Raw genomic sequence first — 14,521 nt, 5'->3', positions numbered from 1 at the left:
GGAACAGAGGGATCTTGGGGTCCATGTCCATCGATCGCTCAAAGTTGCCACCCAAGTTGATAGGGTTGTTAAGAAGGCGTATGGTGTGTTGGCTTTCATTAACGGGGATTGAGTTTAAGAGCCGCGAGGTTATGCTGCAGCTCTATAAGGCCCTGGTTCGACCACACTTGGAATATTGTGTTCAGTTCTGGTCGCCTCATTATAGGAAGGATGTGGAAGCTTTAGAGAGGGTTCAGAGGAGATTTACCAGGATGCTGCCTGGATTGGAGGGCATGTCCTACGAAGAAAGATTGAGGGAGCTAGGGCTTTTCTCATTGGAGCGAAGAAGGATGAGAGGTGACTTGATAGAGGGGTACAAGATGATGCGAGGCATAGATAGAGTGGATAGTCAGAGACTTTTTCCCAGGGTGGAAAGGGCTATCACCAGGGGGCATAATTTTAAGGTGATTGGAGGAAGGTTTCGGGGAGATGTCAGAGGTAGGTTCTTTACACAGAGAGTGGTGGGTGCGTGGAATGCGCTGCCAGTGGTGGTAGTAGAAGCAGATACATTAGGGGCATTTAAGCGACTCTTAGATAGGTACATGGATGATAGTAGAATGAAGGGTAGGTAGTTAGTTTGATCTTAGAGTAGGTTAAAGGTTCGGCACAACGTTGTGGGCCGAAGGGCCTGTACTGTTCTATGTTCTACCCAAGTCTAAAATTCTAGTAGCTGATTCGTGCTTTTCACTTTCAAACGCTACCTTGTATTTGATCATGTTGTGATCACTATTTGATAAATGTTCACGCAAAATTAGACTACTAATTAAATTTGGCTCATTACTCATAACTAAATCTAATATTGCCTGTCTCCTTGTTACAGCTAGGACATATTGCTGTCGGAAACGATCCCGGACACATTCCAGAAAATCACTACCTTTCTGACAGGTGCTAGTCTGCCTCTCCCAATCTATGTGTAAGTTAAAATCCCCCATTAATATTACTCTACCTTTGTTACACACTTGCCTAATTTGTGCATTTATACAATCTAACACCTCAGAACTGCTACCAGGGGGTCTATACACAACACCTATTACAGTTTTAGATCCTTTTCTGTTCCTCAATTCCACCCATAAGGTCTCCACTGGATGCTTTCCCTGCATTATATCCTCCCTCACCAATGAGGTGATATTATTTCTAATCAGTAAGGCTACTCCACCCACTCTGCCATTTTCCCTGTCCCTCCTGTAAACTTTATAACCAGGTATATTTAGTTCCCAGTCCCGACCATCCTGCAGCCACGTCTCCGCAATGGTCACCACATCATAATCTTCCATTTGAATTTGCGCCTGCAGTTCATCTAGTTTATTCCTTACACTCCGTGCATTTGTATATAGAACTCTTATTTGGGCTATACCCCCTAACCTGTCCCTCAGCACTGATGCTTTATTCGCCTGTTTATTATTTCTCTCTTCTGGTTTAACCAGTATACTTCTTGCAGTTTGGTAACAATCAGCCTCACCACTAACCTGTACTCCTACCTTCTCCTTCAACTTCCTGTTTTTCCATGCAACTGAACCCTCCCCCCCCCCCCCCCCCACTATTTAGTTTAAAGCCCTATCTACAACTCTAGTTATACGATTCGCCAGGACTCTGGTCCCAGCATGATTCAGGTGGAGCCCGTCCCATCGGAACAGCTCCCTCCTTCCCCAGTACTGGTGCCAATGTCCCATGAATTCGAACCCATTTCTCCCACACCAATCTTTGAGCCATGCATTTACCTCTTTAATCTTATTGACCCTTTGCCAATTTGATCGTGGCTCAGGTAGTAATCCAGAGATTATTACTTTTTTGGTTCGTCTTTTTAATTTAGCCCCTAGCTGCTCATATTCCCTCAGCAGAACTTCTAACCTCGTTCTACCTACATTGTTGGTACCTACATGGACCACAACAACTGGATCTTTCCCTTCCCACTCCAAGTTCGGATGAGATATCCCGAGCCCTGGCATCCAGGTAGGCAACAGAGCCTTTGGGACTCTCGATCCTGGTCACAGAGAACAGTGTCTATGGCCCTAACTGTACTATCCCCGATTACGACTGCATTTCTCTTTTCTCCCCCCACTTGAATGGCTCCCTGTACCATGCCGCTGTGGTCAGTTTGCTCATGCTCCCTACAGTCCCTGCTCTCATCCACACAGGGAGCAAGAATCTCGAACCTGTTGGACAAGGACAATGGCTGAGGCTCCTGCAACACTACCTCCTGGATCCCTCTACCTGTCTCACTCATAGTCACACCCACCTGTCCCTGATCACTGGCCGAATTCAAGGTAGTTAATGTAAGGGGTGTGACTGCCTCCTGAAACACAGCGTCCAGGATGTGTAACAGTGTCCAAAGCTCAGACTCCAGCTCATCAACTCTGATGAAAACTACTTGTTTTAAAGGTTTTACCATTTAGTGTCTGTTAGCTTCTTACATTTCCTACTGAAATGTATCCTCGCCCGCTTCTCTGCATTAAATTTCATTTGACGTCTATCTGCCCAGTCTACCAACCTGAAGTCGTGTACCTTCTTCCCAGTTATCCAATGCTTCCTAAAACCTGTCACCTGCCAAACTTTGATATTGTTTCCCTGATAGTGTATTGCGACATAATGCCCTGTCCACAGTTGGTGCCCAGCACTGTAAACATTCACTCCCTCCACCACTGGTGCATGTGGCAGCAGTGTGTACCATCTACAAGATGCACTGTAGCAACTCACCAAAGCTTCATCAATAGAACCTCCCAAACCTGCAGTCTTCACCTAGAAGCACAAGGACAACAGGTGCATGGAAATACCATCATCTGCAAGATCCCCTCCATGTAACACACCATCCTGAAGTTGGAAATATATTACCTTTCCTTCGCGGTGACTCGGTCAAAATCCTGGAACTCCCTCCCTAACAGCACTGTGGATGTACCTACACCACATGGACTGCAGCGGTTCAAGAAGACAGCTCACCACCACCTTCTGAAGGTCAATAAATGCTGGCCCCACCAGCAATGCTCACATCCCATGATTGAATTTTTAAAAACATGTCACAGGATATGCAAAAAGAAAGTCCTGCAGATGTCCCAAAACACTTTACAGTGAATAAAGTACTTTTGAAGTGTAGCCACTGTTGTAATATAGGAAATGAGGCAGCCAATTTGCGTACAGCAAGCTCCCACAAACAGTAACGTGACAACAACCAGATAATCTGGATAAGTGGACATGGAGGAGAGCTTGCCTGCTTTGCTTTCAGTAATGCTATGGGATCTTTTACGCCCACCTGAGAGGGCATATGGGGTAAAAACAAGAAATGCTGGAACCACTCAGCAGGTCTGGCAGCATCTGTGAAAAGTGAAGCAGAGTTAACGTTTCGGGTCAGTGACCCTTCGGCATATGGGGCCTTGGTTTAATGTCTCATCCAAAATACGGCACCTCTGACAATGCAGCACTCCGCAGTGTCAGCCTAGATTTTGTGCCTCGGTCTCTGGAGTGGGTCTTGAACCCATGGCCTGCTGATACTGAGCCATAGCTAATGGCACTTACGCAAGAAGTCACTGATCTGGATATTCATTAGTGCTTATATTTTACTTGATGAGGAAAGCAGTTTGCATTTATAGATGCGCCACCCGGTAAAAGCAAGGATTCTAAATAACAGACACTTTCCCATTCTATTGAATTGGAATGACTGGCATGTTTTAGGCTTATATGTATAATCATACAAAATGTTTTTGTTGTTTATTTCCCTCTGTTGGCTGTTTTTCTGTCTTTAACAGGTTGGAAAATGTAACTGATCAATAAGATGAGAAAATATTTCTGAAATGCTTATTGAACTTTAATATATATCCATCAACTTTCTATTGTGGTGCTAAATCTTCTGCTTCTCCAATGTTTGGCAATGGAATCATTCAATTCATTTAATAACCAACTTGTACTTCAGTTTGTTGCTCTACTTCAACCTATAATTATCTGCTTCAGTTTGTACTAAAGTCCAGTTTATTAATAAAATAAATCAAAGATTTCTAAAAAGGTTTTTTTCCTTTTCCAGGTACTGCAGGTGAATTAAAGAGGCTGTTGCTTAGATCAGTGTGGAACATTAGCAAGAGACAGGTGTAATCTTTAGCTTTTTGGAACTGAATCATAGCAGCTTTAGAAAAAGTACCTTTGGCAGATACAAAAAATAAAACCCAAATGGAAGATGACAATGGTCTATCAGCCCAGCGGGACTTGGAGTTAGTTGATTGGAATAGGGCTGAGATCCGTAGTAGTGGACAATTGGCTCTGAAGGAGAAAGCTCAGGAATTCTTCCAGATCTGCGACCGAGAAGCTAAAGGCTTTATTAACCAAAGAGATATGCAGGTAAGATTTGAGAGTAAGGAGCTACACACACACTCATGGAATGTGTTTTGATCATTGCTTCTGAAAGTTAATAACTGATTCTTCAGCCAGCTTTCAAAATTAAACAAATGGCTGGAGCCAAAGCTTTATGTATTTCTGCTACTCCTTAATGCATTTGAATGGATTCTTTCTTTGTCAGGGTAATCGGAATCTGTAGAGAAGCGACATAAATGGCCTTTCTCAGTGTATCTCCTGGGCTTTGCCTGGCGGGATGTTTGGTGATGAAGGGCCATCAGTGGCCATTTTCTTTATAAGTGTTGACAGCTGTTTTGTGCTTTTTCAGTTTACATTTCAGCCTTATTCCAGAATTCACAATCTTTGGTAGTACAATATTCTAGGAAGAGGAGTAAGCCGTTTAGCCTCTCGAGCCTGTTCTGCTTCCATTCAATTAGATCATGGCTGACCTGTATCTTATCTCTATTTATCCATCTTGGTTCCATAACCCTTAATAACCTTCACCAACAAAAAATCAATTGACACCCAGTCTCAACAGCCTTTTCGGGGAGAGGGTTCCAGATTTTCACCGCCGTTGGCGTTTTCTGGCATCACCCCTGAATGGCCTGGCTCTAATTTTAAGGTTCTGCCCCCCTTGTTCTGAACTTGTTCCCACCAGAGGAAACGGTTTCTTTCTATCTACCCTATCAAATCCTTTAATCATTTTCAACATGTCAATAAGATCACTGATCATCTGTTACAGCCACATGGTGTGGCGTGGTGGTTCTCACTGTTCAATTCCCACCTGACTGCAGCAAGTGTATTTGTATTAGAGTATTGGTGTTTAATTTTTCAAATAACCAGACAGCGACAGATTTTCTTCAGAAAGTCAATTGTTTATTGATCAATATGCCTTATCCCAAAATTGACGCAACCACATCCACTCTCACATTCGCTCACGTGCATACGCGCACGCACGCACACACGCACACACACAACCGATAGAGAAGGGAAAGAGGAAGGTTTTTTTTAATGGGGGAGAAAGGTTACGATAAACATGTTGAATTCTCTTGAGACTCAAGTTCCGGATGGTTGCAGGCCTGAAGTAATTGTAGATTTCTCTCTTGATTGAAGGTTCTGTTGAAGATGGTGGGTTACTTCTAGTTTTCTCTGCTGTACAAGGTACATGTTGGATTTTTTTTCAGCAGGGCATATGCTTTCTGGCTTGCTGGAATGCCAGCTGTTACAAGTAGCTTCACCTTCTGGATCAGTGTCTCTCTCACTCTCTGGCTGTCTTTTTAAGTTAAAACTGTGTTACTCCTCACCTCCTGTTAGGAGACAGTCTGGTTTCTCGCCATGGTGATCACACAATGGCCCAGGATGTGGCTACTTCACCCTCTGTTTTCAATTCTGTAATATTTGTTAGGATAGGTGTAAGATGGGTTTTATTAACACCTTTTTGGCTTTGAAGATTTGGCCTTTGTCTTTGTCAGACTGTTTGGATACACAAAAGGCTAATCCTGTTTTTCTTCGGCAGCCATTTTAGACCATTGTTCACCTTTAAAAATAAAGGTTCATTTTTTTAAAGACAAAGTGGATGATTTAACAGTTCCCCACATTATAGTCCATCTGGCACCTTCTTTCCCAGTCACTTAACCAGCCTGTTTGCATCCTCCTCAGAGTTTACTTGCCCTCCCACCTTCTGCAAACTTAGACACAGCACCTTTACAACACTGCACTAGTTACACCCTGACATTCCAGAAATGTTTATTCCTACTCTCTGTTTTTTGTTTATTAACCAATCCTCAATCCATGCTTCAACTTCATAAGCCCTAACCTTGTGTAACTACCTCTGGTGTGGCACCTTATTGAATGCCTTCTGAAATTCTGAATATAATACATCCACTGGTTCCCCCTTATCTATCCTGCTAGTTACACACTCAAAAACTTCAATTGATTTGTCAAACATGATTTGGACATTGGTCATTTTCCAATCCAAGGGGACAATTCCTAAATCAAGAGAGTTTTGGAAGATCATGACTCAAGTATCTGTTATTTCCTCACTTATTTCTTTTAATACCTTGGGATGGAAGCCATTAGGACCTGGAAATTTGTCAATCTTCCATCTCATTATTTTCTCCATTGCATTTTTTAAAAACTTACACTAAATCAAGTTAGTTCCTCCACTTGCTTTATGTTTAGTTTTCCTTGTATCTCTGGTACTTTATCCTCTTCTTATATTGTGAAGACTGGTACAAAGTAACTATTTAGTAAGTTCACTGTTTCCTTATTTTCAATTACAACATCACCTATGTCTGTCTTTAGGGGGTCCACATTACACTTTGACACCGTCTTTCTCCTAATCTTCTTCTTCTTCTTCTTCTTCTTTGGCCTCCTTGTTTCGAGAGACAATGGGTAAGTGCCTGGAGGTGGTCAGTGGTTTGTGAAGCAGCGCCTGGAGTGGCTATAAAGGCCAATTCTAGAGTGACAGACTCTTCCACAGGTGCTGCAGATAAAATTGGTTGCCGGGACTATTACACAGTTGGCTCTCTCCTTGCACTTCTGTCTTTTTTCCTGCCAACTGCTAAGTCTCTTCAACTCGCCACTCTTTAGCCCCGCCTTTATGGCTGCCCGCCAGCTCTGGCGATCACTGGCAACTGACTCCCACGACTTGTGATCAATGTCACAGGACTTCATGTCGCGTTTGCAGACGTCTTTAGAGCGGAGACTTGGACGGCTGGTGGGTCTGATACCAGTGGCGAGCTCGCTGTATAATGTGTCCTTGGGGATCCTGCCATCTTCCATGCAGCTCACATGGCCTTTCTCCTAATACACTTGTAAAATTCCTTTTGTGTTGTTTGTGATATCCCTCACAGGTTTTATCTCATTCATTTTTATTGTGCTTCCTGCTTTCTTTGCATTCTTTGCTGTTCTTTATATCCCTCTTGGTGCATGGGATCCAATGTTTCATGTTAAATTTAGTTGTTGTGCACGGCCAGTTTTTTTTATTGTGTGGTTCCTTTTAAATTTTTTGCTTGGCCTTCGAACAAGGCCTATGTGGTACCTTTCAGGCTTTGCATCTGTACAGTTTAGCAGGAACATTGATCTCTACTATTCCTTGCATTTCTTTTAGATTTATACTATCTCACCTTTTAGTTGACTAAAGTTATGTAATTACACAAGTATACCCTTTGCCCTTTATGGGTATGTACATGTCTTGTATTGTACCAAATGGGTCTGTTCTCCTTGGAGAAGTGAAGGTTGAGAGGAGATTTGATAGAGGTGTTCAAAATCATGAGGGGTCTGGACAGAGTATTGTAGGATCGAGAAGCAGAGGGTTCCGATTTAAGGTGATTGGTAAAAGAAGTGGTTAGGATCTGGAATGTACTGCCTGAGAGTGTGGTGGAGGCAGATTTAATCGAGGCCTTCAAAAGAAAATTGGATAATTATCTGAGGAGAAAAACATTTGCAGAGGAGTGGGACTAGTTGAGTTGCTCTTGCAGAGAGCCGGCATGGATGTGACGGGCCGAATGGTCTCCTCCTGTGCTATTCTATGATTCTATGAAATACTTCTTTGAACACCTTCCCACCGTTTGTAATTTAACACTTCCATCCAGCTTTTTGTGATCAACTTCCGCATCAACCCTCCAAAGTCATTTGTAACTGAATTAAAATTTTGGTTTGTGACTCGCATACCCCCTCTCCTACCTAATAATTGAATTTGTCATATTATGGTCACTTTTAGCTAGATTTTCCCTAACTATTAGATTATTGACTAATTCTGCATCATCGGTAAATTTAGGTTCAAGAAGGTATTTTTAGTTTAGAGATACAGCACTGAAACAGGCCCATCGGCCCACCAGGACTGTGCCGACCATCAACCACCCTTCCATACTAATCCTACATTAATTCCATATTTCTACTACATCCCCACACCACCTACCTGCACTAGGGCCAATTTATAATGGCCAATTTACCTATCAACCTGCAAGTCTTTGACTGTGGGAGGAAACCGGAGCACCTGGTGAAAACCCACACGTTCACAGGGAGAACTTGCAAACTCCGTTATGACAGTACCCAGAATTGAACCCGGGTTGCTAAAGTTGTGAGGCTGCGGTGCTAGCCACTGCGCCACTGTGCACAATGTTCCAGAAAACTGTCTCGAATACACTCAAGAAATTCACTGCCTTTGGGACTCGAGCTGTTCTGCTTCCTCAGTCTAGGCTGAAAAGGGGCTTCATATTGAGGAAGTAGCTTCAGAGTTAGTTAAATACCACCAAGGTGGAAAGAGAAACTTCACAGCAAGTCAGGCGATAGTTAGAAGGACTTTAGGGCCCATTTTGTTGGTTTAAAACAGTGGAATGGAGCAATGCTAATGAATCCCTTTGCATCTATAAGGATAGGCAGTTGTTTGAGTAATTACATCGAGCAGTGGTGAGTCATTTATCACATGCGGAAGCTGACAAAATATTTGAACTGCAGCTTTTCATATTTGCTTAGCATTCGATGGATTCAAGCTGATAAATCCACTGGTGGGTGAATAACTGCAACTAACAGCACAACCCTGAAACCTAGAATCAAAAAATAAGCAAAAACTGCTGGAAATGCTCAGCAGGCCAGGCAGCGTTTTTTTTAATCCTTTCATGGGAAATGAGCTTTGCTGGCCAGGCCAGTATTTATTACCCATCCCCAATTGCCCTTGAGAAGGTGGTGGTGAGCCGCCTTCTTGAACCACTGCAGTCCATCTGGTGCAGGCACACCCACAGTGCTGTAAGGCAGGGAGTTCCAGGATTTTGATCCAGCAACAGTGAAGGAACGGCGATATAGTTCCAAGTCAGGGTGGTGTGGAAAGAGTTAAGGATTCAGGTCGATGACCTTTCGTTAGACAGTTGCACCCAGAGTGGGGTCGATGGGGAGAAGGATCCATTTTACAATTTCCTAAATCTCTCATTCTAACATGAACCTCGCCCTCCATCCTGCCCCTCATTCCCCCTCCCCTTCCCTCTCCCTCCATTTGTGTGGCATCATTGGTTGTGGTGAAAATCCTTCATGAGCAAGTTTCTCGTAGGCGAAAACGGCAATGGGTAGGAATGCAGTGAAAACCCCCCCCCCTGACTGTGTGCTCCTGTATGCGATAGAAGGGTTGAGTTAAAATCAGAGTTTGAGTTTGCCCACAACTGGTGTTTTTAACTTGAAAGTTTTCAGAGGGTGAAAGTTCAGATTTCTTTTAATTAATTCATGGGATGTGGTCATCACTGGCACGGCCAGCATTTATTGCCCATCCTTAGTTGCCCTGGAGATGCAACTGAGTACCTTGCTGGGCCAATTCAGAGGGCAGTTAAGAGTCACCCAGTTTGCTGTGGGCCTGGAGTCACATGTAGACCAGACTAGGTAAGGACGGCAGATTTCCTTCACTAAAGGACAGTAGTGAAACAGATTGGTTTTTACAACAATTCGGTCGTTTCATGGTCACCATTACTGCTACTAGCTTTTTATGTGACTGCATTTAAATTTTCAGCTGCCGTGGTGGGATTTGAACTCATGTCTCCGGAGTATTCGTCCAGGCCTCAGGATTACTAAAGTGAAATAAGAATAGAAAGTGCTGGAAATACTCAGCAGATCAGGCAGCATCTGTGAAGAGAGAAACAGAGTTAATGTTTTGTCAGAACTGGGAAAAGTTGGAAATGTGATGAGTCTTAAGCAAGTAGAGAGGCAGGGGAAGGACAGAAGGGAAGGCAGGAGAGATTAATTGTGAAAAGGGATAATGGTGCAAGGCAAAATGAGTTGGGACAAGTAAAGAAACAAAAGCTGGGTCTAGAAGAGGTGTAAATGGAAAAAGCAGAATCATCACCAAAAACTGCTGTCCAAAATCAATGATAAAAAATGGTGGGGAGCGGCAGAGATTACAGCCTGAAATTGATGAACTCGGTATTGAGTCCGAAGGCTGGGAAGTGCCTGATTGAAAGATGAGATGCTGGTGCTCGAGCTTCATTGGAACAGTGTAGGAGACCGAGGACAAAGGTGTCAGAGTGGGGTGGGGAAGCTCAGGGTCACACTTGTGAACTGAATGGAGGAGTTCAGCAAAGTGGTCACCCAACCTGCGTTTGGTCTCCCCAGTCTAGAGGAGATCACATTGTGGGCAGCAAATACAGTGTACTATGTTGAAAAAAGTACTAGTATATTGCTGTTTAAACTGGAAGGAGTCTTTGGGGGCCTTGGATGTGTGAAACCCTTTGTGTGAAGAAGTGCTTCCAGGCATCATCCCTGAATGGCCGAGCTTTAATTATAAGGTTATACCAACTTGTTCTGGACTTCGCCGACAGAGGAAATGGTTTCTCACTATCAGCCTTATCAACTCCTTTAATCAGTTTAAACACTACAGTCTTATTTTATTTGTTCATGGGTTATGGGCATCGCTAACAAGACCAGCATTTATTGCCCATCCCTAATTGCCCTTGAGAAAGTGGTGGTGAGCTGCCGCCTTGAACTGCTGCAGTCTATATTGGCTAGGTACACCCACAGTGCTGTTAGGAAGGGAGTTCCAGGATTTTGACCCAGTAACAGCGAAGGAACAGCAATATGGTTCCAAGTCAGGATGGTGTGAGGCTTGGAGGGGAACTTGCAGGTGGTGGTGTACCCATGCATATGCTGCCTTTGTCCTTCTAGGTGGTAGAGGTCGCGGATTTGGAAGGTGCTTTTGAAGGAGCCTTGGTGCATTGCTGCAGTGCATCTTGTAGATGGTACACACTGCTGCCACAGTATGTTGATGGTGAAAGGAGTAAATTTTTGTGAATGGGGTGCCAATCAAGCAAGCTGCTTTGTTCTGGATGGTGTCGAGCTTCTTGATTATTGTTAGAGCTGCACCCATCCAGGCAAGTGGAGAGTATTCCCTCACACTCCTGACTTGTGCCTTGTTGATGGTGGACAGGATTTAGGGAGTCAGGAGGTGAGTTACTTGCCGCAGGATCCCTAGCCTCTGGCCTGCTCTTGTAGCCATAGTATTTATATGGCTGCTCCAGTTCAATTTCTTGTCAATGGTAACCCCTAGGATGTTGATAGTGGGGAATTCAGTGATTGTAATGCCATTGAATGTCAAGGGGAGATGGTTAGATTCTCTTTTGTTAGAGATGGTCATTGCCTGGCACTTGTGTGGTGTGAATGTTACTTGCCACTTATCAGCCCAAGCCTGGATATTGTCCAGGTCTTGTTGTGTTTCTACCCGGACTGCTTCAGTATCTGAAAAGTTGCGAATGGCGCTGAACATTGTGCAATCATCAGCGAACATCCCCACTTCTGACCTTATGATTGAAGGAAGGTCATTGATGAAGCAGCTGAAGATGGTTGGGCCTAGGACACTACCCTGAGGAACTCCTGCAGTGATGTCCGGGAGCTCAGATGATTGACCTCTTTAAAAACCACAACTCTTTTCCTTTGTGCCAGATACAATTCCACCCAGCGGAGAGTTCCCCCACCTCACCCCTTATTCCCAGTGACTTCAGTTTTGCTAGGGCTCCATGATGCCGCACTCGGTCAAATGCTATCTTGATGTCAAGGGCAGTCACTCTCGCCCCACCTCTGGCGTTCAGCTCTTTTGTCCATGTTTGGACCAAGACTGTAATGCGGTCTGGAGCCGACTCACCCTGGCAGAACCCAAACTGAGCACCAGTGAGCATGTTGTTGCTGAGTAAGTGTCACTTGATGGCATTGTCAATGACATCTTCCATCACTTTGCTAATGGTTGAGAGTAGACTGATGGGGTGGCAATTGGCCGGATTGGAAATGTCCTGCTTTTTGTGGACAGGGCATTCCTGGGCAATTTCCCACATTGTCAGGGAGATGCCAGTGATGTAGCTATACTGGAACAGCTTGCTTAAGGATGGCGCTAGTTTTGCAGCACAAATCTCAGTACTACAGCCAGGATATTGTCATGCCTTTGCTGTGTCCATGGCCTTCAGCCATTTCTTGATATGATGTGGAGTGAATTGAATTGGTTGAAGACTGGCATCTGTAGTGCTGGGGACTTCAGGAGGAGGCGGAGATGGATAATCCACTTGGCATTTCTAGCTGATGATTGTTGCAAATGCTTCACCCTTGTCTTTTGCACTGATGTACTGGGGTCCCCCCCATCATTGAGGATGAGGATATTTGCGGAGCCTCCTCCTCTTGTTAATTGTTTAATTGTTCACCACCATTCACGACTGTATGTGGTAGGACTGCAGAGCTTTGATCTGATCCATTGGTTGTGGGATCGCTTGGCTCTGTCTGTAGCACGCTGTTGGAGAAATCTCTAAGCCTGTTTGTGAAGACGCTGAGACTCGGATGCTTTGGTGTAGATTGTTTATTGCTTGTCACAGAGCTTACTTCTGCCCTCCAAACAACAACATTCACCAGTGCTGGCTGGGCTCTTTAGATATACACACTTGAATACAATTAACTAATTAACACCCAACACCTGTTCACCCTATTATCTTAAACTACCAGGTATTTATCATCCATTAACAGAACTTCAGACCCAAAAACATGCTGCTTCCGTGGTTTGGCGTGCAAGTAGTCCCGGGTTGTAGCTTCACCAGGTTAACACCTCTTTTTTAGGTATGCCTAGTGCTGCTCCTGGCATTCCCTTCTGCATGCTTCATTGAATCAGGGTTGGTGCCCCGGCTTGATGGTAATGGTAGAGTGAGGGATATGCCAGGCTATGAGGTAACAGATTGTGGTTGAGTACAATACTGCTGCTGCTGCTGATGGTCCACAGCGCCTCATGGATACCCAGTTTTGAACTGCTAGATCTGTTCGAAGTCTATCCCATTTAGCATTGTCGTAGTGCCACATAACACAATCGTGTCTTCAGTGTGACGACAGGACTTCATCTCCCTGAGGACTCTGCAGTGGTCACTCCTGCCAATACTGTCACGGGTAGATGCATCTGCGACAGGTAGATTGGTGAGGATGAGGTCAAGTAGCTTCTCGCACAACCTGCCACAGGCCCAGTCTAGCAGATATGTCCTTCAGAACGCGGCCAAAACAGTCAGTAATGGTGCTACTGAGCCTCTCTTGGTGATGGATAATGATGTTCTACACCCAGAGTACATGTTGTTTCCTTGCTACCCTCCGTGTTTCCTCCAAGCAGTGTTCAACATGGAGGAGTACTGATTCATCCGCTGAGGGGGGAGGGGGGTGCAGCAGAAGTTTTCCTTGCCCGTGTTTGACCTGATATCATGAGACTTCATGGGGTCTGGAATCAATGTTAATGAATCTCAGTGAAACAGGACATACCCAGGGGTGGTGATGGAAGAGTCTGGGACATTGGCTGTAAGGTATGGAGGAGGTGGAGTAGTGGTATTGTCACTGGACTAGTAATCCAGAGGCCTAGGCTAATGCTTTGGGGACATGTGTTTGGATCCCACCATGGCAGATAGTGAAATTTCAGTTAAATTAATAAATCTGGAATTAAAAGCTAGTCTACTGGTGACCATGAAACCGTTGTAGATTGTTGTAAAAACCCATCTGGTTCACTAATGTTATTTAGGGAAGGAAACCTGCTGTCCTTACCTGGTCTGGCCTTCATGTGACTCCAGACCCACAGCAATGTGGTCAGCTCTTAAATGGCCCTCTGAAATGGCCAAGCAAACCATTCAGTTCAAGGGCAATTAGGGATGGGCAACAAATGCTGGCTTTGCCAGCGATGCCCGCACCCCATGAAAGAATAAAAAAAAAAATGATTCCATGAAATGACTACATCAGGCTGTTGCTTGACTAGACCGAGGGACAGCTCTCCCAATTTTGACACAGTCCCCAGATGTTTGTGAGGAGGACTTAGCAGGATTCCCTGGGCAGGGTTTGCCTTTGCTATTTCTGGGTCGATGCTGGGTGGTTCGTCCGGTTTTATTTTTATTTGTCTTTTCTGTAGCAGTTTGATATAACTGAGAGATTTGCTAGGCCATTTCTGAGGCCATTTAAGAGTCAACCACATTGATGTGGGTCTGGAATCACATGTAGGCCAGACCAGGTAAGGATGGCAGATTTCCTCCCCTGAAGGGCAATAATTTTCAATATCCAAGGCTATACAGGCCTAGCCTATGCAACCTGCCTACATAATTTAACCCTTTTAACCCCAGTATCATTCTGGTGACACTTCAAGGCCCATGTATCCATGCTAATGTGCAGTGCCCAGAACTCTGCACAGTTCTCC

At 44.4% G+C, this 14,521-nt stretch overlaps 1 protein-coding gene across 7 annotated transcripts in view; it reads left to right on the top strand.

Annotated features, from left to right (window-relative positions):
• cracr2aa (calcium release activated channel regulator 2Aa) overlaps positions 1-14,521 on the top strand; it is a 114,796-nt gene that overhangs the window by 16,664 nt on the left and 83,611 nt on the right. For 6 of the 7 annotated variants that reach the window (XM_068050251.1, XM_068050245.1, XM_068050247.1 and 3 more), the window contains exons 2-3: positions 860-952; positions 4,049-4,359. In XM_068050251.1, the coding sequence (XP_067906352.1) occupies positions 4,192-4,359 (168 nt within the window). In that variant the 5' untranslated portion in view covers positions 860-952; positions 4,049-4,191. The remainder of the gene's footprint in view (positions 1-859; positions 953-4,048; positions 4,360-14,521) is intronic. The other variant, XM_068050248.1, reaches the window with a different exon arrangement.

The sequence above is a fragment of the Heterodontus francisci genome, chromosome 18 (genome assembly GCF_036365525.1).
Source record: "Heterodontus francisci isolate sHetFra1 chromosome 18, sHetFra1.hap1, whole genome shotgun sequence".
NCBI lineage: Eukaryota > Metazoa > Chordata > Chondrichthyes > Heterodontiformes > Heterodontidae > Heterodontus > Heterodontus francisci.
Note: the sequence above shows the minus strand (reverse complement) of the source record. Positions and strands in the feature narration are given on the sequence as shown.